This window comes from Caenorhabditis elegans, chromosome III (assembly GCF_000002985.6).
Source record: "Caenorhabditis elegans chromosome III".
NCBI lineage: Eukaryota > Metazoa > Nematoda > Chromadorea > Rhabditida > Rhabditidae > Caenorhabditis > Caenorhabditis elegans.
The window spans coordinates 10,580,706-10,603,590 of NC_003281.10; the positions used below are offsets into that span (position 1 = coordinate 10,580,706).

The 22,885-nt window shown below is 36.1% G+C and overlaps 6 protein-coding genes and 1 pseudogene across 13 annotated transcripts; 1 reads left to right on the forward strand and 6 right to left on the reverse strand.

Moving 5' to 3' along the window:
• Window positions 1–5,142: 5,142 nt before the first annotated feature.
• On the reverse strand, window positions 5,143–5,638 carry Y45F3A.5 (4F5 domain-containing protein; the record flags this gene model as incomplete). The annotated part of the gene is made up of 3 exons (NM_066930.2): window positions 5,143–5,271; window positions 5,422–5,499; window positions 5,558–5,638. The coding sequence occupies 3 exons, from the start codon at window positions 5,636–5,638 to the stop codon at window positions 5,185–5,187; spliced, it is 246 nt and encodes an 81-aa protein (NP_499331.1). The 3' UTR covers window positions 5,143–5,184.
• Window positions 5,639–5,701: 63 nt separating this feature from the next.
• On the forward strand, window positions 5,702–7,001 carry Y45F3A.6 (annotated as a pseudogene). The gene has a single exon. A coding segment is annotated over exon 1 (1,300 nt).
• Window positions 7,002–9,159: 2,158 nt separating this feature from the next.
• On the reverse strand, window positions 9,160–12,124 carry Y45F3A.8 (ShKT domain-containing protein). The gene is made up of 7 exons (NM_066931.6): window positions 11,976–12,124; window positions 11,781–11,873; window positions 10,952–11,305; window positions 10,499–10,707; window positions 10,238–10,451; window positions 9,925–10,063; window positions 9,160–9,334 (listed from the first exon to the last, which is right to left on the reverse strand). Exons 1-7 carry the CDS (start codon window positions 12,082–12,084, stop codon window positions 9,238–9,240), a joined length of 1,215 nt encoding a protein of 404 aa, NP_499332.2. The 5' UTR covers window positions 12,085–12,124; the 3' UTR covers window positions 9,160–9,237.
• Y45F3A.9 (rRNA methyltransferase 1, mitochondrial) lies at window positions 12,019–14,461 on the reverse strand. The gene is made up of 6 exons (NM_066932.6): window positions 14,357–14,461; window positions 13,706–13,819; window positions 13,421–13,544; window positions 13,207–13,367; window positions 12,807–13,147; window positions 12,019–12,260 (listed from the first exon to the last, which is right to left on the reverse strand). The coding sequence occupies exons 1-6, from the start codon at window positions 14,455–14,457 to the stop codon at window positions 12,217–12,219; spliced, it is 885 nt and encodes a 294-aa protein (NP_499333.1). The 5' UTR covers window positions 14,458–14,461; the 3' UTR covers window positions 12,019–12,216.
• Window positions 14,462–14,552: 91 nt separating this feature from the next.
• On the reverse strand, window positions 14,553–15,782 carry Y39A1A.3 (Sjogren's syndrome/scleroderma autoantigen 1 (Autoantigen p27)). Its single transcript, NM_066933.4, has 3 exons — window positions 15,524–15,782; window positions 15,085–15,181; window positions 14,553–14,951 (listed from the first exon to the last, which is right to left on the reverse strand). The coding sequence occupies exons 1-3, from the start codon at window positions 15,761–15,763 to the stop codon at window positions 14,653–14,655; spliced, it is 636 nt and encodes a 211-aa protein (NP_499334.2). The 5' UTR covers window positions 15,764–15,782; the 3' UTR covers window positions 14,553–14,652.
• Window positions 15,783–15,904: 122 nt separating this feature from the next.
• Window positions 15,905–19,483, reverse strand: epg-6 (Ectopic P granules protein 6; the record flags this gene model as incomplete). Of its 4 annotated transcripts, none has more annotated exons than NM_066934.5 (4): window positions 15,905–16,421; window positions 17,342–18,115; window positions 18,826–18,951; window positions 19,380–19,483. In NM_066934.5, the coding sequence occupies 4 exons, from the start codon at window positions 19,468–19,470 to the stop codon at window positions 16,252–16,254; spliced, it is 1,161 nt and encodes a 386-aa protein (NP_499335.2). The 4 variants fall into 4 exon arrangements, with proteins under 4 accessions (NP_499335.2, NP_871659.1, NP_001379429.1 ...); NM_181930.9 differs by having other exon boundaries at window positions 15,906–16,427; window positions 19,380–19,477; NM_001392195.1 differs by lacking the exon at window positions 19,380–19,483 and having other exon boundaries at window positions 15,914–16,421.
• A 1,705-nt stretch (window positions 19,484–21,188) lies between these two features.
• On the reverse strand, window positions 21,189–22,861 carry Y39A1A.2 (Reverse transcriptase domain-containing protein; the record flags this gene model as incomplete). 4 transcript variants are annotated; one of them, NM_066935.5, is made up of 5 exons in its annotated part: window positions 21,189–21,342; window positions 22,001–22,229; window positions 22,365–22,480; window positions 22,604–22,714; window positions 22,794–22,861. In NM_066935.5, the coding sequence occupies 5 exons, from the start codon at window positions 22,842–22,844 to the stop codon at window positions 21,235–21,237; spliced, it is 615 nt and encodes a 204-aa protein (NP_499336.3). The 4 variants fall into 4 exon arrangements, with proteins under 4 accessions (NP_499336.3, NP_001360489.1, NP_001380249.1 ...); NM_001372652.1 differs by lacking the exon at window positions 22,001–22,229 and having other exon boundaries at window positions 21,194–21,342; window positions 22,794–22,845; NM_001392196.1 differs by lacking the exon at window positions 22,794–22,861 and having other exon boundaries at window positions 21,203–21,342; window positions 22,604–22,718.
• Window positions 22,862–22,885: the final 24 nt, after the last annotated feature.

Consider the following 22,885-nt stretch of genomic DNA (forward strand, 5'->3'; position numbering starts at 1 on the left):
CCTGCCTGTGGCCTAGGTTTTTTTTAAATTCAGTTCAAAATTTTTTCGATCATGTCGAAAATGCGTCCTGCTAATAATATTGAAGTTTTTTCAAATAAAAAAATTCCCGAAAATTTTTTTTAATTGTATACACCGAGTTCTGAGTACATACATCGAGCTAAAAATGAATGAAACTGGCATAAAAATTATCTTTAAAATTATCGTGCACTCCTCTCGGACATTTGAAAATTATTTAAAATACCCGAAAATAACTTGCATAATTCTAGGCCACAGCGTTAAAAAAACTAGACCATTGCTGTCAGCAGGGTGCGTCGCCTGAAGCAGCCGACCTCTTGCGGGGTCCTGTTTTGAGTTGTGGAAAAAGCGTGGCCTAGGAAACTAGTTCGGCCACAAACTTATATTCCTCGACAACCTGGGAAAAATAGGAGTAAGTCGTGGTGCATTGAAAGGGAAAAAATAATTTAAGCAATTACAAAAAGCAAAAACTAGGCCATCATTGTCAACAGGGGGAAAAATATGAAAAATCATGGTGCATTGAAGGGATAATAGAATAACGGATATATAAGAAAACACATTATCTGCTGGGAGTTATTGAAAATATAAACAAAAGTAGGTATATAAGTATAAGAGGTCACCTTTCAGACACAACAGCTGCTTCCTATGTGGGGGGCTAATGTTTATCTAGAGATTCCCCCCCCCCCCCCCCCCCCCTTATACAGGGGACACTTTGAAAGAGAGGATGGAGTAAGTAAGAAAAGAAATCCAAGATTCTTGTAGTATAGAGGTAGAGGGTGTCTCTCCGGAAATCGGACCCCGTGTGGTCTTCGATTTCACATATGTTGAAACAGAAGTTCCTGCCAGGAGGAAAATAGAGAAAGCAACCCAGAAAAGAAATATTTTCTATGTTTTTTTTGTGTGTTGTTTCAAAAATTTCTTCTTCTTCATTTCGGAACACTTTTGATCCCCTCGGCTCCACTCTCAGTCATACATCAAGGTGAGAGATAACTTGTTTTGAGGAGACGCAGAGGGATGGTGGGGGATTGACAATGAGAAGGTATAGTGGAATTGGAGGACTTATGTTTGAGCAGCAGTGTTGGAGATACAAACTAAGCGGACACTTATTGTGACGTGGAATGGATTTATGTCATATTTTGGATTCGGAAAGTATGGAGAGTAGTAGCAATTAGTGTCAAGTTGCGGAGACTGGAAATTTGAACTTTTTCGGATTTTTTTTTTTTGGCTGAATAGTACATTTAATGACACATCGATATCCCACGTATGTCTCAAAATTCTGAGTGTTTTTGGCGGGAATTTTAAATTTTGACATTAAATTTTCGGCGGGAATATCAAAGTTTCTTGAAAAAAATTTGGAGGTATATTAAAATTTTCTGAGATAACTTTTTCGCGATAATTTCAAATAGTCTTAGAAAAAGTTTGGTGGGAAAATATAATTTGCTCATGAAATTATTGGCGGTAATTTCAAAGTTTCTAGAAAAAAAGTTTGGGAAGAAATTTAAAATTTTCTGAATTAAAAAATTATTTCATAGGTATTTCTTTAAAATTGTGAACTTAACGCAAAGTTTTGCATATTCCATAGATTGCATGTCTCCGAAAAGTTTTGGTGGCCGAGGTATCACAGGATTAAAACTAGGCCACGAGTGGCAAAATTTAAAAAAAGAGCGCTTTTGTCCCGATTTGTGAAATTTATATTATCAAAAAATTAGTTTTTGTCATTAAAATCAAAAATTGTGTTTACTTTTTCTAACCAAAAAATCATCTTAAAAATACCAGGAAGTCAATTTTCCAGCCAAAAAAAAGTTTTGCCACACAATAATGGAATTTACCAAGAGGAGCTGTCTCGACAAAAAAGGTAAAACCACCGGGCTGGCAGAAGGGATGTACTTGAATAATGCATTGTTCTGATTGAATGCATTCCTCCCAGGGAAATGGAAAAAATGGGATAAAAACCACTCGGAATACCAATAAAGATGACGTTCCTAGCATGGAAAATATAAAGGGGAGAACGCAAAGTTTTCTGAACATCTGGGTAGCCACAAATATGTAAACCAGATTGCCTACCAGGACCTACGGCAGGCACATAGGCAGACAGACTTTGGGTAGATGTGGTAGGTAAACATGCCTTGCTACCTCACAAGTGTTAGTTCTGAAATTGAAGTCAAAACACAAAGAGAAGCAGCTCCCAACGTGGTTGCAAAAAACTTGGTGGCCGACTTTTTTACATTAATTTTTTTTAAAGCTGCCAACTCGGTCACATTGATAAATGTGAGAGAAGTGCTTGATGGCCTAGATTTTTATAAATTCGGTGGCCTAGCTTTAAGAAGATCAGGTAGCCCAATTTTTGTTAAATTCAGAGGCTTACTTTTTAAAAAATTTAGGTGGCCTATCTTTTAAATATTTGATGGCCTCATTTTTTAAGTTGGTGGACTAGCTTTTAAAAATTTGGTAACCTAACTTCTTTTTTAATCGGTGGCCTAACTTTTAATAGATTTGGTGACCTAGATGTATAGTAATTGACGGCCTAGCTTCTTTCTGAAAAGTCGGTTTACTATTAGTTTAAAAAAAATTAGTGGCCTAGTTTTTTTCTCACGGCCACGTCGCAAACTCTAATGGTATATCAGATTCTCGTCGCAGTTCAAACTTTCCAAAAGTTTCAATTGAAAACTCTCGTTTTTTTTTGTCAAATTAAAAAGTGAAAGTTCGGGAATAACGGAAAAGAAGTTTTTGCATCGCAAAAGTTCAAAAGTCTGACTCTCAGACGATTTTTGAACATGAAAAAAAAGAGGAAAAGTAGAAGGAGAAGAAGTGAAACTTGTGAATTCGAAAAACGACACATACACACATTTGTGAGCCCGTAGAATTAAGTTTATCCATCCTTATTCCGGTGACGAGAAAAGATGAAAATTTTCAAAGAAAAGTTAGAGAGAGGAAGGCGGGGTGGAAACCCAGCGAAACATAATCAAATAAACGCCTTTTATAAATTCGACCGGGGGAGCCACTCACTTATTCAAATATAGGTGCATTTTCCTGCCACCATTATTAAAGACAACGGTACTTCGCTGGTCACACAAGGTTTTCTACGTGGCCGAGAAAGGGGAAAACTAGGCCACAGACATCAAAAATGTAATGGGATTTTTCAAATGTTAAGCTTGTTTACTTAAGCTGAGTGTTTTAATCGAGGCCGCCAAATTGTTCAAAAGCTAGGCCACCAAACTTTTAAAAAACTAAGCCACCAAATTTTTAAACACTAGGCCACCAAATATTTTTTAGATAGGCCATTGAATTTTCATTGTCTAGGTTACTTTTTTAAAAACTAAACCACCAAACTATTAATAAACTGTATCACCGACACTTTTGTAAACTAAGCCACCAATTTATTTTCTAATTTTGAAAAGCTAGGCCATCAAATGTTAAAAATCTAGGCCACCAGAAGTTTAGAAACTAGACCTTTCAGTTTTTGGAAAATACCTGGCCACCGAATTTTTGAAAAGCTATGACCTTTTTTTTGAAAACTTGACACTCAATGTTTTTAAAAATCTAGGCCACCAATTTTTTTTACATATAGGCCACCGAATTCAAGAAAAATGTAGCAAATCGCTTCCATTAAATGTTAAATGTAAGTTTTAATAAAAGCTTCAATTTTATTTTGATTTTTCTGGACTTTCCCCGATAAAAAACAAAAATAAGTGTTAATTTCAAGACCAAAAATTATTTTCTAAAATTATTCTAAAAATTGCCAGTTTAAAGGCGCATATCCTAATTCGAATGTCAAGAAGTGAAATAAAACAATTCAATTAACACATCAAAAAGCCTCCCATAAAAGTTCCAAAACACAGTAATTGGGTGACCATTTCCCGACACGAGGCGTGTTATGTGTTTTATTGACCTCATGTATGTCATGTAAAAAGTGAAGGAGACTGTCAAAAAGTGAAAGTGAGGAAAGTTTTGAAGGAACTCTTTTCTTTCCTCTTCCTGCAAAAAAAAGTGGAATTCGGGTCGACAAGTGTGTGTGATAATCCGAAAGTATGTAAATAGGGCGGCGGTCATTGAGCCGGCGAGACGGACTGTGGGAAAAAACAAACTTAAGAGGAAGAGTGAGCTGGCAGAAAAAATGAGATGAAAGGTGTGAGAATATGTTTGGAAAATTGCACTCTTCCGATCCGGATTGTACGTCATAGCTCACACACTTGTGGGTTAAATAACAACAAAATTGGTGGTCGAGTTTTCCATTTATTTTTATACATAATTTGTGAGATATTTTCTCTTTTTGAATCTCTCCAACAAAGTCTCCAGTTGTCGGCCTCTGCTTGCTGGCCAATCCAACAAATAGGCTCCGGCTCCTTTCAAATTTTGGGAAGCAGTGAGAGAGATGTATGAAATATTATTAGTTGAAAAAAAAAATTTTTTTTTAGATCTTCTAGAATTTCATTGTTTTTTTTTCAGACTAGATTTCTATCATTTTCGCGATTATTGATAAATTATTTCAACGATTAAAAAAATTACTGTTACGATGGATCCGTAAATTTTGCAAATGCAAAGTCGCATTGAAAAAGAGGCGGAGCGTAATTGCCCAACCCTGCGGCACAGTTTTTTCCTCCTATTTTCTCCCGTTTTCGAAAATTTTTCTAAACATATTCAGGTTATTTATAGAGTCTGTGTTTCATATTTCATTCTGAGCAGGGGTGGGTGGCAAACGATTTTTTCCGCCAAATCGGCAAGTTGCCGGAATTAAAAATTTCTGGCAACGTGTGGTTTCCCACTTTTTTTTTTGGAAATTTCATAATTTCAAGCAAATCTGGCAATTTGCCGAAAATGAAAATTTCCGGCAGATCGGCAAACCGGCAAATTTCCGGAATTGAGAATTTCCGGCAAACCGCCAATTTGAGAATTTCCGGCAAACCGGCAATTTGAGAATTTCCGGCAAATCGGCAAGCCGGCAAATTGTCGGCATTGAGAATTTCCGGCAAACCGGCAATTTGCGGATCTTCCGAGTTTGTCGAGAATACAATTTGCCGGACGGCAATTGCCGTCCACACCTGATTCTGAGTGTTTTTTTCTGGATAGGCCCCGCGAAAAAAGATCTGGAAAAGTGCCAACAAAGCAGAGAAGTTAAGAGTTTTTATATTTTATTGAAAAATAAAAATAGATCAATTCAATTCCACGGAGCTACTGGTGATTTGCAGCTTGAGCAGCTTCCCGAGCTTTTTGAGCGGCAGCACGAGTAACCACACCTTGTGCGGGGGGCTCACTAGTCTGTAATTTAAATTTGATAGCGAAAGTAGCGAAATTTTGAATTCCTGCAAGAAAATCTAGAATTCAAATTCCCACACGCAAAAAAAATGTTTTAATTGAGTTTTAAATTCCCGAGAAGCTGATGTTTCAGATTAAAAATTTCGGGCTCACCTTGGCCTTCTCGGCTTTCGCCTTACGTGCACGAGCCGCAAGCTCGGCACCATTCTTCTGCTGCTTTTTTTTCTCTCTCTGAAAAATTCAAATTCTCACTAAGAAATTTATAATTAAATTTTTAAAAAACGGTTACCTTTTGTTTGGCCGCAAGATTGGCGATAGCCAATTTTTTGTCTCTTCTCTCCTTCCTCTCCTTATCCTTGATCGCTTCCATCGCGAGTTTGATAACTATTTAAGAACTGATTTTGTTTGAAAAATTAAAAGGGGAGTGAATAATAAGCCCATAGGCGGTAAACGACTGGTCAGAAGCTATAGACACAGGCAACGAGGTAGACGTGATTTACTTAGACTTTGCGAAAGCCTTTGACCGTATCCCCCATTGTCAATTGTTGGATAGACTTATTAATTTGAAAATCCACAAAAATCTTATCAATTGGATAACTGCCTTCCTAACGAATCGAGTCTTTCAAGTTAAAGTAGGCGATTCATTGTCTAGCTTCAAAAGAGCAGATTGTGGAGTCCCGCAAGGGGCTGTCTTATCACCATTACTTTTTGGTATATTTGTGAACGAAATTCCTAACATTTTGCCGCCCACTATCAAATGCAAGCAATTTGCAGATGATTTGAAACTTTACACTGTTATACCAAGTAACTCAAACAATAACGTTCACTTACAAAAAGCCATTGAAACAATTGTAGAGTGGTCTAAATTGACAAAACTAGCATTAAACAATGATAAAACGGTATGCATATCACTAGGTAGAAATACTACAGAGTATACCATAGAAAAATATACCATAGAAAATAGTCTAATTGCACGGAGTACTGATAAGATCTAGGATTTCAAATTGAACCAAACCTTAGCTTTTCAATGCATTGGAAAAAATCAGTAATGAAATCTAAGTTTATGATCCATCAAATATTTTCGAACTATTGTAGTAAGAACACAAGGCTCCATACATTACTTTACAAAACTTTTGTGAGACCCATACTTGAATATGGTACCGAAGTAAATAGTCCGTTGAAAAAACAAGATATTAAAGCAATTGAATCCGTACAAAACTCGTTCACTAGGAAACTATACAGCAGGCAAAAGGGAAAATACATCAGAACAGATGACCCCGACTATAAGAGCGCTACTCAACGTAATGAACTATTTAACTTATCAACTTTAGAGACTCGGCGTAAAGCTATTGATAAAGTTTTCTTGTCGAAAATGCTAGTGAACAAAGTTGATATTGACTCTGACCAATTTTTCAAAATAGACAAAAATAGTAAAACTCGTACCAAAACCAAGTTCATCTGGGGGAAATGCAAAACCAAACTACGAAGGCACTTTTTCACAAATAGAGTATTAAGTTCTATAAAAAATTAGCGCAATGAATCTTATTTTGGCACCTCATGTCCTATGCATGTTTAATACTTTTATGTCCACTACTTTCATGTTACCCATTATTCATCTCCCTGACACCCGCACATTCATGTACCAACTAATCAACTTTTCAGATGATAATTCATTTTCTGTATGTTTATTATCAATTTTTGTGATTATTATCAATCTCTCTATGATGTTTTGAATTTGAATTGAATTGAATTTGAGTTTATTTAACTAAAAGAAGAGAAATAAACAAATAAAACGAGACGAACCCTAAAAGAGTTCAACTCGAGTAAAAGTTACAAAAAAAAAAAAGATAATAGGGAACAGGTGAAACGGGGAGAAAGACGAGAATGGAGGTAAAAGTGTAGTTATAACCGGGGGATGTTGAGATCAATAAATTCACAGAACTGATATGGGGACATAAAAACCGTAACATTTTTGAATAAATTGTTCCAGACTGGGATGATAAGAGCAAAGAAATGCGTGGAGCATTTGTCCTTCCTAACTAAGATCATTGGGTGCCTATTAGAACTAGAGAAAGTAACAAATTGTCTAAGGTTAGAAAAATGAGAGGTACCTGTTAACAGTCTATACAGTAGTTTCAATTGAGCCTTAATTCTATTGTGTCTGGTGGAGTGGAGCTCCATTATACTGAGTCGATTTTCATAAGATGAGAATTTTATATTGCATCTTTGAAGAACGCGCTTGGTAAAGTGCCTTAGAGGTTGTTCAAGTTTTGCTGAAAGCAATGAGTTTGAGTAGGGAGCATAGACTTCAGAGCAATAATTCATAATGGGAGCAACAAAGGTATTATAAAGGTGGGCGTAGAACTTTGGGGAATTGGAGGAGAATGCTTTGAGAATTTGTTTAGACCTAAGCATGGCTAGACAACTAACTTTAACTATGTGGTGTTCAAACTTTAGCTTGCAATCAGTAATTAGACCTAAGTCTCGAACAGTAGAGGATGGGGTAATGGGGACACCATCAACAGAATATGATTGGTTTTGGTACGAGTGCCAAGAGCTAGCAACGCAGATTTAGTTGGAGCTAAAGGAAGTTCATTTAACTTGGACCAACTAACTATAATATCAATGGAGTTTTGTATTATAGTAGGATCAGTGTGAAAAATTTTAACGTCATCAGCAAAACAGGAAATATTTATGGTGGGAGCTAGGTCAATCAATGTTTGGGCCTTAACTTATTCATGTCTATTCACCATTTATTTGATCACGATTTCAATCGTAATAAATACAATACAATACAATACAAATTAAATAGGCTTCACGTTTTGCGCGTATGTTTTTTTTTTCAATTTTTAGTTATTTCTTTTAAAAATATCAGTTTTTCACGTTCAGAGAAAGGGTACTATTCCTCTTCAACCCCGCCACCTTTTTTACTATATTCAAACACTGAAAACTAGGCTATGCAGTTGGGTTAGTTAGTTAAAAACTGAGGAACCTAGAAGTTGGTTTCTGGTTGAGAGAAAATAGTTAATTTTTGAAAATGAGTACAAAATAACACTTTTTAACGTATGACTCATATGAAGCAGGGCAGTGCGGCTCTCGGCTCTCGGCACAAGAGCCGAATACTAAATTGTCATAATTTCTGAAATTTTAAAAACTATAGAATGAAACTTTGGAAATTCCAAAATTTTCTGCGAATAAAAAATCCCCAAAGCCAAACAATCCAAACATCTCAATATTCTGAAAATTATTAATTGCTAAATATTTGGAAGTTTCAGTTTTAAAAAAATTACTTCCAACATTCGAAAAATAAGAAAATACTGAAACTTCAAAATTGTTGGAAAAAAATCATTGAAATTACGTAAATTTTTTGAAAATTCCAGAAGCGAAACATAACCGGCTTTTCTTGACAAATCGAAAAAAAATCCAAATTTCTGAAAGTTTTGAAATTTCCAGAAATTCTGAAAAAAATTCAAATAGCTATTAGAAAATCTCATTATTTACAAAAACCAAAAATTTTCGAACTTTCTGAAAGCTGGAAGATTTCAAAAGCCAAAATTTCTGAAGCTTTTGAGAATCAAAAAACAACAATTTCTAAAATTTCAAATTTCAAATTCAAAAGCCAAACCTTCTTTCCAAAATTTTCAAAAATGATTCTCCGATTTTTTTGAGAGGGAGGTGGCCGAGTTTTTTCTTTTCGCGGCCATGTTTAAAAGTACCAGAGTTTTTAGAAAATAGAGCTCAAAAAGTTCAATTTTCCGTTTCTCCCAATATTTGAGATATACCCACCGGAGCTGACTCACCAGTGTGTACATTTCCACTAATAATCGAGTTCTTGTTTTTTTTCTGCCGCGCCTATCTACCCTGCGTAGTTGTAAAAAATAAAGAAATATCAAGAGTAGTAGTACCATTTATATACAAATAGTCGGGAAGACCAACATAAATTATAGGGAAACAGGAAATTAAAAATTCTCAGCAGAAAAGACACGTGGCGCCGCACAAGTACTTTCGTTCGTCAAATGTGTACATCGTGTCGTTACAGAAACCATCCTCGTGGAATTGGGGACAACTGCAAATTATTGATTTTTATTGAGGAAAAACAAGCCACGCCCTCAAAATGGCAACTTGTGACGGGAGAGTAAATTGACCACACTTTTTGGTCTCTTGTTAAATTTTGATTTCAATTTATTGTCGAATTTAAAGTAGATTTTTACTCTTTTTCCGAAAGTTATCATTTTCCGAAATCTAAAAAGGCGCGGGACATAATAGGCCACGCCCACAAAATGGTTAAAATTGGATTAATGCAACTCGTGGCTTGAAAATCAAACGTGCTTTATTGCAAAAAAAAATCGTGTACTCCTCCTGGGCAATTTTCCTGGTAAAATTTGAATTTCCAGGCAAAAAATTGTTATGAGAAAAACTTTAAAAAATCGATGGCCGAGTTTTTTCGGCCTACCTCGGCCACACCAAATTTGTAAGAAGGAGAGAGATAGACGCAGACAGCTACACACTCTCGTTGTCTGCGCCCTCTCACTCTCGCACCATACAAACTATTATCACGTATAACTCGGCTAGAAATCGATCAATCGAAACAATTTTATATACCAAAATAAAGCGAATTTTCTAGAGGATTTTTGAAAAATATTTCCAAAAACTAACTTCTGATGACGATCTCTACACATTGGAATACAATGACCACAGGCCTTTGGGCAGTAGTTCTCCATAAGAGTCTTGTATCTCGAGTGCTCACAAAGGTCACGGTAGTTTCTGCAGTCTGGTGTCATATCCTCACAATCTTCTGAAAAATTGGAAAGGTAGGCGCATAATAGGGTCTACAATTCTGCAAATTTGAACTTTTCACAGACCAATTGTGCGGAATACGAGATATTACTTGATACAATCTCTCGCGAAAACGAATATTAAATCGGTAGGTATAACGGTAGGCGTAGGCAATTAGGCATGGTACACCTACCGGTTCCCTCTTCAACTCTTTCCACTTCATCACATCTCCCACAAGTCAATGAGCAATGGGAAGCCATAACTTCGGAGAATGCTGGATGAGAGCAAAGTGATGTGAATTCTCTACAATAAGTGTACTCATCGAAGCATGTCCCTTGAATTACTGTCTTTGAAAGTGACGTTGTCAGGGAGCTCGGTTCGGCTGTAGTGATCTTTGGCATTGTGTCCTGAAAGCAGGCTTGGCCTAACTTTTTCGAAAATCTCTTCCACTCACCCTCGTAGTCATCAATTCTTTTAGTGTCAGCTTCCTGACTGTAGAATTGAAGGAAGATGGTAAAGTAATCGATGTGGTCTCATTATGCCGGGATTCAGAGCTTCGGGGAGATCTAGAGCGTGGCCTAGAAGTTGTAGTTTGTGGAGAAGTTCGGCCAGTGGATTGGAGGATCGCTTTCAAGTCGATAATTGTAGAGGGGTTGGTAGATTCTATAATACGTGAATTGGTTGTTAATTTTATAAACAGTGACCGCAGAACAGAAAAACCTCAATTTTTATCTTAAACTTTAAATGTATCGATTTTTCGTCAAAAACTCAAAAAAAAAATTGAATTTCTGAAAATCAGAATTATATTTTTTTGGATGGAACTCAACATTAATAAATTTCAGATGAATCCTAGTTATCGAATTTTTTTTAAAGACTACAAGACCTTCTTGCAAACTCCGCCCCTTACCAGTGGAATTCTGATTGCTGGCGGCTGTGGCATTCCCCGTAAAACTTGAATTAGTATTGATTGATTGGAACTTCAACGGAGTCGCCGTGGAATTTCCAGCGGTAGAAGTAGAATTCAACATTTTTTCCTTCGGAAAAACACATTTTCTTGGTAGATCACATTCCTGACCTCTTGCCAGCTCATCCATTCGTTGTCTCGTTTTTTCGGCTTCTTCGAACGTTCTAAGACCACAGAATCCACAAGTCGCCTCACATTTTGATTTCATGGTTTTGAAGTCGGATTTGCTCGTGCACAAATGCTTGGTAAGGCGACAGAATGAGCTTCTGTCCTTGCATTTGGTTATTGATTTTTCGCCTTGAAAATTAATTAATCTCTACACGATACAAATGTTTGAACACTTTTCGGGCCCAGTGAAGTGGCGGCTGCCAAACCACATCGGATTATTTCGGCGGAGCAGCCGACAACTCCCTACCCATCCGGTCCAATGAGGTGTCGGCCGCTGAGAGTCACAACAGCTGGTTTGTGTGAAACGGCCGACATCTCGTGGGACTGTCTGTCGACCGCCATGCCTCTTTTTGGCTCTAGGAAGCAGCCGACACCTTATGAGTATGCGCGGTCAGCTGCCAAGTCATAATTGCCGAATCACAGAGCAGCCGACATCTGTATTAGTCGGAAATCCCGATTTTTGCGGTGCAGCCGACACCTGGCGGGGCTGTGTTCGCAAGCAGATCCTGCGAAAAGTCGAGCGCCGAGATCGGCGCAGTATAGGAAGCAGACGACATCTCACGGGTCTCAGGACCATAGCGTGCGATTTCAGATATCAACTCACAACATTTGTATTTTCCATCGAAACTTTCACACCAACTTGTTGAAGAATTCGAGTTTGCACACTCATAACCACTTGACGGAACGAGGTGGCATGCTGAAATTGCGAATGGTAGGTAAACATGCCTGTCTGCCTAAGCCAGGTAGGCGTAGGCACGAGTATTGTGCCTAGGCTGAAAAATCAATAAACAACACTCACAATTTCCAGGTTTTACTCCATTTGAGCAAAGTTCAGTAACATTTTTATCATTATAATTTTCATTAGCAGTAACAAAAGAGAACAGGAATATCAGGAAAAATAGGAACATATTTTCTGTTAACAAATGGATACGACCGGTCACTCAATTATATAGGGGGTTGTACATGACTATTAATATCCAGAGGCGGTGGCTCCGTGAGCAGGTGTGCAAATTTTGAGCGTCTCCAAATGGCTGCTTGTTTCAATTTGTACGATTTTGTAGTGAAATGTGGTGAAGGAGGATGCCTGGAAATTGATATTTTGTATATATGTGCCACATGGCCGTGAAAAAAAACTCGGCCACCTGTTTTTTGGGCGGTTATTGATTTAAAAGTAGCAAAAACAATGGCCGGGAATCATAGAACTTCGAAATTCAAAAAATAAAATTTTCCTGTTTGTTTTTTTTTTCGAAAACCGGAAAACGAAACATATTGGTTTTTTGGAATTTAAGCTTTGAAACTAGGTTATTCATTTTTGTAAACTAAGTTTTCAAAAACTACAGTAATCCTACAATACTCCTACAGTACCCCTACAGTACTAATACAGTACCCCGACCATATCCCCCTACTAACTCAAAGTCAATATCTCTTCAAAAGACGAAAAGTCAATTTTTCCAAAACTACAGTAATCCTACAGTAATCCTATAGTACTCCTACAGTACCCCTACAGTATTACTACAGTACCCCAACCATATCCCTCAACTAACCCCAACTCAATGTCCCTTTAAACGTCAAATACTTAATTTTCTAAAACTACAGTAATCCTACAGTGTCCCGACCAATGGGAAAGTACCTGCAACAACTGAAACATTCAACGAAGTCACATTGGATCCGTCTTTCCTCACTGGGGAAATCGATATCACAGTATCACAAAGATTCAGAATCCCCCGACTAATTCCGACACCCTCGTCGCCGAGCACAATGCCCACGGGTTTTTCCGGTGTCCACTGATCCAGTGATTTTGCCGAAATTCCAGCCTTTTCAGCAGCACCAGGATCACAAGTCGCCACGAGTTCACCGCCGGCAGCTTTGATTTTGTCGCGAAACTCGTTGAAATTGAGAAATTGCTGTACTGGAAGATGCTCCAGGGCTCCACACGATGATTTGATCATTGCCGGGGTAATCGATTTGGGTCTGAAAAATCGGTTTTTTTCTAGGCCACAGCGTAAATCATGTGGTGTTCCAATTCTCACCCTCTTCCCTTGACAAGTCCAAGCCCATCGGCTCCAAAATACCATGCACTTCTTCCGATTGCACCCAAATTCCCAGGATCCAACACTTTATCCACAAAAATCGACACGGTTTTCGGCTCGAAATTTGAGAATTGCAGAGCGCTGGCGTCCATGCAGATTCCCTGCAAAAAATTTTTTTTTTGAGTTTTTAGAGTGAAGCGGCATTTAAAGGTACATTGTGAAGCTGAAACTCGGTGAGCCGATCGAGTTGGTCATCAGTTAGCAGAGTTTTTTGAATTCCGAGCTCATCGATTCGTGAGAGGATTTCCTTGATTCGGGCGTCAGAATCGGCACGGTTTCTGGAAAAAATCAACTTTTTGCCAGTAAAGGGGCGGGCCGATTTTGTAGTTAAAAAAAAACTTCTTAAAAAATGTTTAATTTCAAGTGCAAATGCGCTCCATCGCACTTTTTTTAGCACACATTACAGCTATTTTTACGTACAAATAAAAAACCCGCTTACTCGACAGCTTTTTTCAGAAAAACTGAATGAAAATCGCGTTTTCCAGAACGAATTGCCTCTAAAACCGAATGTAAGCCAAAAAGTGCTTCTCCTTGCAGTTCAGGTACTTGAATTCTGTAAAAATAGCGTTTTTGTAGAACCTCGCTATTAATTTTTTTGTATTGTTTGGTCTTGGCACGACAATAACTTTTCAGCTACCGTAACCAGTCGTTTAATTTTTTTTCAGTTTTTTCCTGGTTTTTCTCGTGTTTTAATGGCTTTTATACCCAAATGCGAATGAATTGCCTAAAAAATACGGTGCCGAATGCACATGGGAATGCGCCTTTAAAGAGTACTGTAATTTCTAGTTTTTGCGGATATATTATCGATTTTTTTAACTTATGGTTTTTTTAAACAGTAAACACATTTTTATCCAAAGTCTGAAAAATCGACAAAAATTCAGGAGCAATCAAAGTTTGAAACTACAGTATTCTTTAAAGGTACACACCTTTGCAAAGTACTGGAGTGGTTACTGTAGTTCAAAAGTCTTACTCGTGTCAGGACCCAAAGCTTGAAAATTAGCTTAAAGACATAATTATTAATTTTTTACTCGTTATTTTCGATATGACCTAAATTTTGAAAACTCTGGGATGTAATCGTGGCGAGACCCACTTTTTGGCCACATATTTCTCCGCGGATTTCCTAGCCATTTTTGCTTTTCGGAACAACAAATTCGGCTTGATCTCCGCAAAATTTCGGGCGGTCCGATGCATTTTTCTGAATTTTTCTAGATTATTGATTGCTAATTGTCCTTAAAATCGATATTCAAACTTTGCATTTTACTACTACGTTTTTCAAAAATTAATTTAAATGGAAAAAGCGTTTATTTATTTTGAAAATGTTTCAAATTATACCAACAAGCAATAATTGAACCACAAAATTCGAAAACAAAAAGAGCAACATGAGATTCAAATACGGAGAGCCTTGAGAGTTTCGGCAGATTTTTGAATGACGGAAAGAAAATCCATGACACGAGCGACTTCTTCCGTTGAATTGAGCCGATCGGTGGCCCATTCGAGCTTCTGAAGGACTGCAGTGGTGGCTGATTCAATTGTATCAGACGATGATGGCTCAGCAGCAGCCGGAACAGCTTCCTTCTTTTTCGCTGGAGCAGATTTCTGGAGCACTGCTTTTTTCGCTGGTTTATTCACTGGAGCCGCTGGGGTTGGGATCTTGTTGTTCACAGCTTCATTCAGGTCTTCGTCTTCTGAAAATTTATAGGTCTATAGATTTCTGGGTCTCGCCACGAAATGTAAGACATTTTTCAGAAGATCTTTAGAAATTCAAATAAAAAAATTTAAATTTAATTTTTAGTAATTTTTTGCGACAAAATCCCTTACGCAATGAAACCTCGCCGACAATAACCGACGATTTTTCTCTGAAAAGTTCACAGGTGACGCAACGACGCACGAGAGCTCGGTCCTCCATGAGAATTCCCTGAAAAAAAAAAATTTGAACTGAAATAATCAGTCAGTGGCCACGTATTACCGGAGCACAAAATTCTGAGAATACGTATTGCACAACATATTTGACGCGCAAAATATCTCGTAGCGAAAACTACAGTAATTCTTTAGAAGGACCACTGTAGCGCTTGTGTCGATTTACGGGATCTTGATTTGCAAAAATTGAGCCCGTAAATCGACAAAAGCGCTACAGTAGTCAATTAATGAATTACTGTAGTTTTCGCTACGAGATATTTTATATTTTGCGTGTCAAATGATTTGCCCAATACGCATTCTCAGAATTTAGTGTTTACCGTAATATTAGTCTTCATCTTACACTGCAAGTCGGGCAGTACTCATCCAACATCGTCTGTCCCTTTAACAAAAGTTCGCCCATTCGCTTCGAGACCTCATCTCGAAAGCTATCTCGGAGACGAATTGACGCAGCGTCATCATCACGAATTCCGTTGATTGGTGCCATTTCGTCGAGATAATTGCGTGCCGCGGGATGTGGGGTTCTGTCAATCCACGTGGATTCTCGTGTCGACGTCAGATTCACAAACTTCTTGTGGACCATAAACTGAGCAACGGAAAAGCTGGAAAAAAAAAGATTTTTTCGATTTTTTTTCGATTTTTCTGGTTCGAAAATTCGAAATTCTGAAAAAAAAAAGAGTATTTCGCCGATCGATAAACGGAAAATTCAAAATGTTTCTAAAAAATTTAAACGAAAAATTGAATTTTATTCGGATTTTTAACCAAGAGAAGGAAAAAATAACAAAAATGTACACACAGAAACAGAAAAATTGAGCAAAACGCAACGTAGAGGAGGAAATTCAGAGAGAAAGTACGAAAAATTGAAAGTGGAGGGAAAATGAAGTGAGTAGGGCCATTTGCACCTTTAAATTTGAATTTTAGGGCGAAAAATGCCAACAATTGGGAGGGGCTTTCTCGGGAAAAAAAAATGGCATTATTTCTTTTTTTTTAAAGCAATTTAAAGGCACATGGCAGGTTTGAGTGATGAATATAGCACAATTTTGAACATTTTTTATACACATTTCCACATTTCTACTCGACTGGCGTACGGAAGAACGATGAATCGTTGGCGACCTCGATCAATTCGTCGTAAGACCCAAAATGACTCGTGAAATTTCCAGTGTTGTCCTTGTAGAATTCGTGTCTCCAGTACGTGGCGTCTGCGCAGATTGCGATGATACTTTGCAGATTTTTCGGCGTTTCTGGAACTTTTTTTTCTTGAAAATTGGGCATATGTATAAATATTCAAATAATTTTAAATTTATATTATGAAATTAATAGTCGTACGGCTACGCTTTCAGATAATTTGTTTCGATGTTTAGAAAAAAAATTTCGCTTGGAAAATTTTCAAAAATATTGAAAAATTATTTTTTGAGGGCAATTTCATTTTTTTCGAAATTTCTAAAAATAAAATCGGGAACATTTTGAATTTTTAACAGAATAATTTCTCATTCGTCTACAAAATGGACATGATTTAAAAAAATTAATATCAGATCTCTAAGCCGAATATTTTCGAATTTATTTTGGAAATTATCTAGTTTTTAATAATTTTTTTCGATTTAAAAAAAATAAAAAACTAGTTTTCAAATTTTTTCAGAAAATTCGGAAAGGTATGTTTTTTGGTTTTTTTTTCGATTTTTTTCCATATCAAATTTTTAATAATTTCCAGTAATTTCTTTAAGTTTTTCTCATAAAAATCAACATGTTTTTGATAAATCCATAGTTTCCTCGCCTTTTTAAAAATTATTTTTACTAATTTTTTTCGATTTTAAGAAAAAACTTAATTTTTTTTTTTGAAAAATATCAAAATTTCAATAATTTCCGGTCATTTTTTAATAGTTTAAAGGCAATTTTCTTTTATTTTTCGGAAAAATAACATATTTTTTGATAAAACCATAGTTTTCTGATTTTTTTTCGTTTTTTTTTAAAGAAAAAATCGACAAATCGAATATTATTGATTTTTGATTTTCTCCTATAAAAAAACCGAGATATCTAAAATTTTTTATGTTTTTTTTTCAATTTTTTGGAAAAAAAACAGTACATTTTTTTAAAAGATTTTCTCCAAAAATCCAAATTAGGAGTGTTCTTATCCAAAATTTTTCAAAAATATTTCAAATCTAACTTTTTCCGAATCCAATAGCCATGACAGGCCTATCCAGCTGAATTTTCACAATACTTGAGCTTCCACGGCTCCTTTCGAGCACATTTTTCTTTTTTTGTGGCTCAGCATCTCGAATTCCAAACATATGCAGAGTTCCCTTATCACTAGCCACTGCCAAATAACTCGAGCACGGTGAAAAAGCCATACACTGAAGGTGAGCCTGAACAGTTCCACGACGAAGTTCATAAAGTGGTCCCTTGGTTCTGGCGTCGAAAACTCGAATTACAGTACCCTTAGTAGATCCTGTGGCGACAAGGGTTCCCTGACAATTCAACGCGACTTGGGCAATATCTGTGAGGTGTGCTTCAATGACAATCGGGGATTTCGATTCACGGGCGGTCAGTGCATTTAGATGCATAATTTGAACGGATCCCGTCTTGAAGCCGGGATAAGCAAGATAACAGGCAGCCGTCGTTGGATCATAGCTCATTGCAGAGATTCCTTTTGGATTTGAACGAATATCTTCCGATCGGATTTGTTTAATATCATCTGGATACGTCCAAACAAACATTCTATTCGGATTAAGTGCCACAAGACGATTCGGTGATACGTGGATGTTTGTAATAGGTCCGTATCTTGATGGAGTTGTGATCTCAAAGTATTCCTCATTTCGCGCCACATCGAAGATCATCAGGTTGTTCTGAGCGAATCGGCCACCGGCGAGAGCAGAGACGTAGATTATACGGCGAGAATTTCCGTCTTGTTTTACAAGGCGGACTGGTCCAACTTTGATTACTGAAAAAATATTGGAATTTTATATTTTATAAAACTAATAGTTTGAGGAAAAAGGATTTTTTGTGTTTTTTGGGGGAAAACAGGTTTCAAATGATTCTGAATCGACAAATAAGCTTGTTTCTGGCTTTAAAAAAATCTCGTAATTTCGCAAGATTATGAAATGTCTTCTTAAAGGCGCACGGATTCATTCAGATGGGTCTCGGCGCGCAAATTTTGAGTTTTTGCAGCTGCTCCGTTCATTTTTTAACTCAGAAACTTCATTTAATTCATTTTTTATCATTTTTTAACGAATTTTGTTGTTTTCTTCTTATTTTCTAATAAAAATGTTTTAAAATCAGATTTCTATTGTTAAAACTAGTACCTAATTGAATTGAAAAATGCTAGGAAAATGAAGGAGGCAGCCGAAAAAATTAAAATCAGCCTACCATAAACGTTTTCGCGCCGAGACCCATCTGAATAAATCCGTGCACCTTTAAGGAACCAAGTACTGGTAAAATTATGATATGTAAAATTAATTTTGGCCGTAGAAAGGAGGACCCCTCTTCAATGTTTTTTTTTGTGAAAATTTAATGAATTTCATTTATTTTTGCTGAAAAATCGTGATAAAAATTAAGTTTACTGTTTCAAAATGCCACAAAATTTAATTTTAACCAATTTTTCCGACAAAAATTCAATATTTTCTACAATTTTTCGACTCGAATCTCCCTTACCATAGTCTTTGTACATTCGAAAATGGAGTGGATTCAGCTGATACATTTTGAAGCCGTCTTTATCGGCTATGGCAAATGCCGAATGATCCAGCGTCACTGATGCATGATTTAACGTTGTCATTTCTTCTGGAAATTGATTGAAATTCAGCAATTTTTGAAAATATTCGAGAAAAAGTTGAATTTAGGGAGTTTTACGTTTTAAATTGCGAAATTTTCGAATTTCAAACTCAAACAAAGCGAAATTACAGCAAAAAAAGAACAAAAAAGCGGAGATATTGATCAGAGTACACAAGAGACTAGTCAGCTGGTACTATAATATGAATTGGTAGACAGAAACAAGCAGCAGCAACGAGAGAGTGAGGTCACGAGAGGCAGAGTCCGCAAACATCGAATATGACGAGCATCCTGCGTTGAGTCATTTCTTTCTCGGACGGGATGGGTGGTGGTTTTATTTTTTTTTAATTGAATTTTTATTAATTCTCGGGGAAACTTTTTAAATTTTATTTCGCAATTTTTAATTACATTAATGTAATCACTATTCCTTTAAAAATAACCTGTTGAATTTTCATCTTCCTCCTTTTTCGAACTTTCCGGACGATTTTCCTTCTCGATTCTGAAGAAAATCGTTTCCTCCTTCTTGCTCATTCTTTCACTGAAATATTTTCGAAATTTTATTCTGAAAATTTTAAAAAAGCAAGTAAAAACAAAATTTCATTAAAAATAAATGGAGAAAAATCAATTTTTCGTGAGAAAATGAGAAAAATTCGCGGAAAAATCAAATGTTATCTCAATAAAAAAAATACCGTATGAGCGGGGTTCCTTGTGAGACCAAAATTTTAATTTAGGCTATGTTCCTTTGAGGTACTGTAGTTGTGCAATGGTTTTAATGTTTTTTTCTAAAATTATCTGGCGGAAAACTGTTTTTTTAACAAAAAATCTGTCGTATTGTTGTTCTAAAATTTTATCATGTTTCATATTTCTTTACTACATGCAAAATTCCGTTAAAAACCGCAAATCACTAAAAAATTTACTTTTCCTCTCGAGACCCAGCAATACATTTTATGCATGTCCCTTTAAAGTACTGTAGCGCTTTATTTAATTTTTAATTTGTTAAATTTTCTCATTTTTCGTACTTCTTTCTTCAGTTTTTTTCTATATTTTTTCAAATTTTTTTTTTTCGAAAATAGCATAAAAGTGTTCCCCGAACTATTCGTACGCAGAATTCCTCATCAATTTTTCAGTGTCTGTCCTTATTCTCGCTAATAAGCAAAAAATAATTCATTTCCTGGAAGTTTCGATCATTTTAATCCAGTTTTCGAATCAATATCAATCAATCAAATTTTTTCGAATTACACTTATAATTCTTTAATTTTTCTGTTTTCTTCACTAAAAACCAAAAATCATTACTTTTCCCTTCAGAACTTCAATTTTATCGTACTTTGATCCCGAATTCTCAGGAATAATCCCCGAGTATATTAACGTCAAAACTCCAATATATTCGTACTTGATTTCCTATTCATTTCCGTGCATAATCCGATTCCAATAAATGCGAAAGAGCTTGAAGAAGAGGAAGCAGTGACACATAAAAACTCCTCCCGCGGCGTTTTTTTTTCCTTCCTCTTAGTTTAATTAAAAGGAAGGGATTAGTTCGAGGGATTAAGTCTGAAAATCTGCAAGGAATAAAAAACTGAGATAATAGCGAAAAGTTAAGAAAAACGGGGTTTTTTTTCGTGAAATTTCAGTAGTAAAAGCTTAAAAGTCTCATTTTGAGACGGATTCAAATCTAAAGCTACTATTTTATAATTAAAAAAACCAAGAAAATCCAAAAATATTTCGTTAAAACCAGGATTTTTATAAAATTTCTCTAAAACTACGAAAAAATCGGGATTTTCTTCTAAATTCTAGGATTTTCTTCTAAATTCTAGGATTATTTGAGTCATTGACAATTTTCTTGTCTATTTCTGAATTCCTGCGTCAGAAGTAGACTTAAAATATATAAAACTTTTTTTTCTGAATTTTTTTCAAATTGTGAACCATTTTTTGATGTTTTTGCCGAAAAACCTTTTAAAAAAGCCTGAAAAATCGGGAAATTTCGCAATTTTTTCCTTTTTTGATGGACTAAATCTCAAAAATCAAGGAAAACTTGGTTTTCCATTTTTTTTTTCCTGAAAAGCTGGAAAAAACTCAAATTCCAGTTATTCTCCACTTTTGTGCAATTTTGAAGCAGATCTCCAGTGAAATTGAGTCAAAACTGTTAGGAAAATTAGAAATAACTCGGAAATTAAAAAAAAAAAGATTTTTCCCCCTGAATTGTCGATTTTCTCCAGAAATTAATCCAGAAATTTCAAAAACTGAAGAAAAAAAATTAAAAAAATTTTTTTTATTCAAAAGCCTCTTGAGTTACAAATTTTATGGTGAATTGAGGCACATTTTGGACGCGATTTGGCATTGTTGGTGACCATCGATAGGGTATCCCAACTTCTCCAGAATACGAGTTGATAGGCGTTCGGATATTGCCTGAAAATTCTTGGGTAAAGTTCGCAGGCACATAGGTAGGTAGGCTATATCATGCCTATCTACCTATGTTCCTGTGAACCAATTTTGACTTGAAATTATCGGAATTCTGAAAATTTTGATTCTATGAAATTTCAAGAAATTCAGAATTTTCAGTGTGTAAAAATGTATCGTTAAAAATGATTTTAATATGGCTTATACATATTTTGGCGGTTCTTCGAATCCATTTTAGACGTTCGAAAAATATTGAATTTCAGAGGTTTTACACATCATTTTGTGAGCCAAATTTAAAGAAATTTCTTGACTTTAAAAACAAGAAAATCGGGCCACAAAATGATGTGTAAAACCTCTGAAATTCAATATTTTTCGAACGTCTAAAATGGATTCGAAGAACCGCCAAAATATGTATAAGCCATATTAAAATCATTTTTATCGATACATTTTCCCACACTGAAAATTCTGAATTTCTTGAAATTAAAATGACCTCCCCTGATTCTGAAGATATATGGCGCCTCAAAACACTTTGTAACGCTCGCCTGTTTATTATTTTAATTAAGTTAAAATAATAAATAGATGAGTTAGATAGTGTTTTGCGGCGCCCTATATCTTCCGGGTTCCGAGAAATTTTCCGAGATGCTCTGGCAATAGGCCGTAGGCATACTTTAAAATGAACTTTATGAATATCCTTCGGCTTATGAACAGGATCAGAGATCCCCGACGGAAACTCGATTGAGACACTGGTCACCGCTTTTCTCGTTGGATCATTCTTAGGCTTCTTGAAATTCTTCAAGCATTCTTTGAACGCCGATTCAACTTCTTTTCCGGCTTCCGCAAAACCATTCACATTTTTCGAGTTTTTGATGCACGCGTATTTTCTTGCATCTTGTTCTCTGGGAAATATTGAATTGTAAAATAATTGGGTTACTGTCGTTTTCGAAGTCTTGCGACGAAGCCTAACGCTTTTCGCTTTTCAAAATTGATTCCCCGTGGCCGAGTTTTCTCTTCCGCGGCCATCTTTGACTAACTTTTGAATCGCACGAAACATCTCAATATCCACTGGAATCGGGATTTCCATGAGCTCCTTCTTGAATACGGTTTTAATTGTCGATTTGTGAGGAGGGGGAGGCGGTTGTTGGCCACACTGAAAATTGTCTACTGTATTCTAAGTGCATGCGCCTTTAAATTAATATCATTTTCCACTCAGGATTCACTCCCAGGTTATCAATAGAGCGCGTTGTCCTAATAAAAACCCCAAAAAACTTACGAGAATTGCGTCATTTTGAGGGTATTTTGGTGACGTCACTGAATCGTAGGAAACGGTTCCAGAAGACGCACTGATACAAGTCACAGGATCCGCATGAAAATCGATAACGTGCTGAAAGAAAATCGATTAAATACTAGTTTTTTGGTTGGAAAATTGCGGAAAAATCAATAAATTAAAAAAAAATTCTTACAATAAATCGTTGTGCAAGTTTGATAGGAACAATCGATCCTTCGCTGCTCATTTTGAAAATATTGAAATAATTCAATTTTACGGTTTTTCACT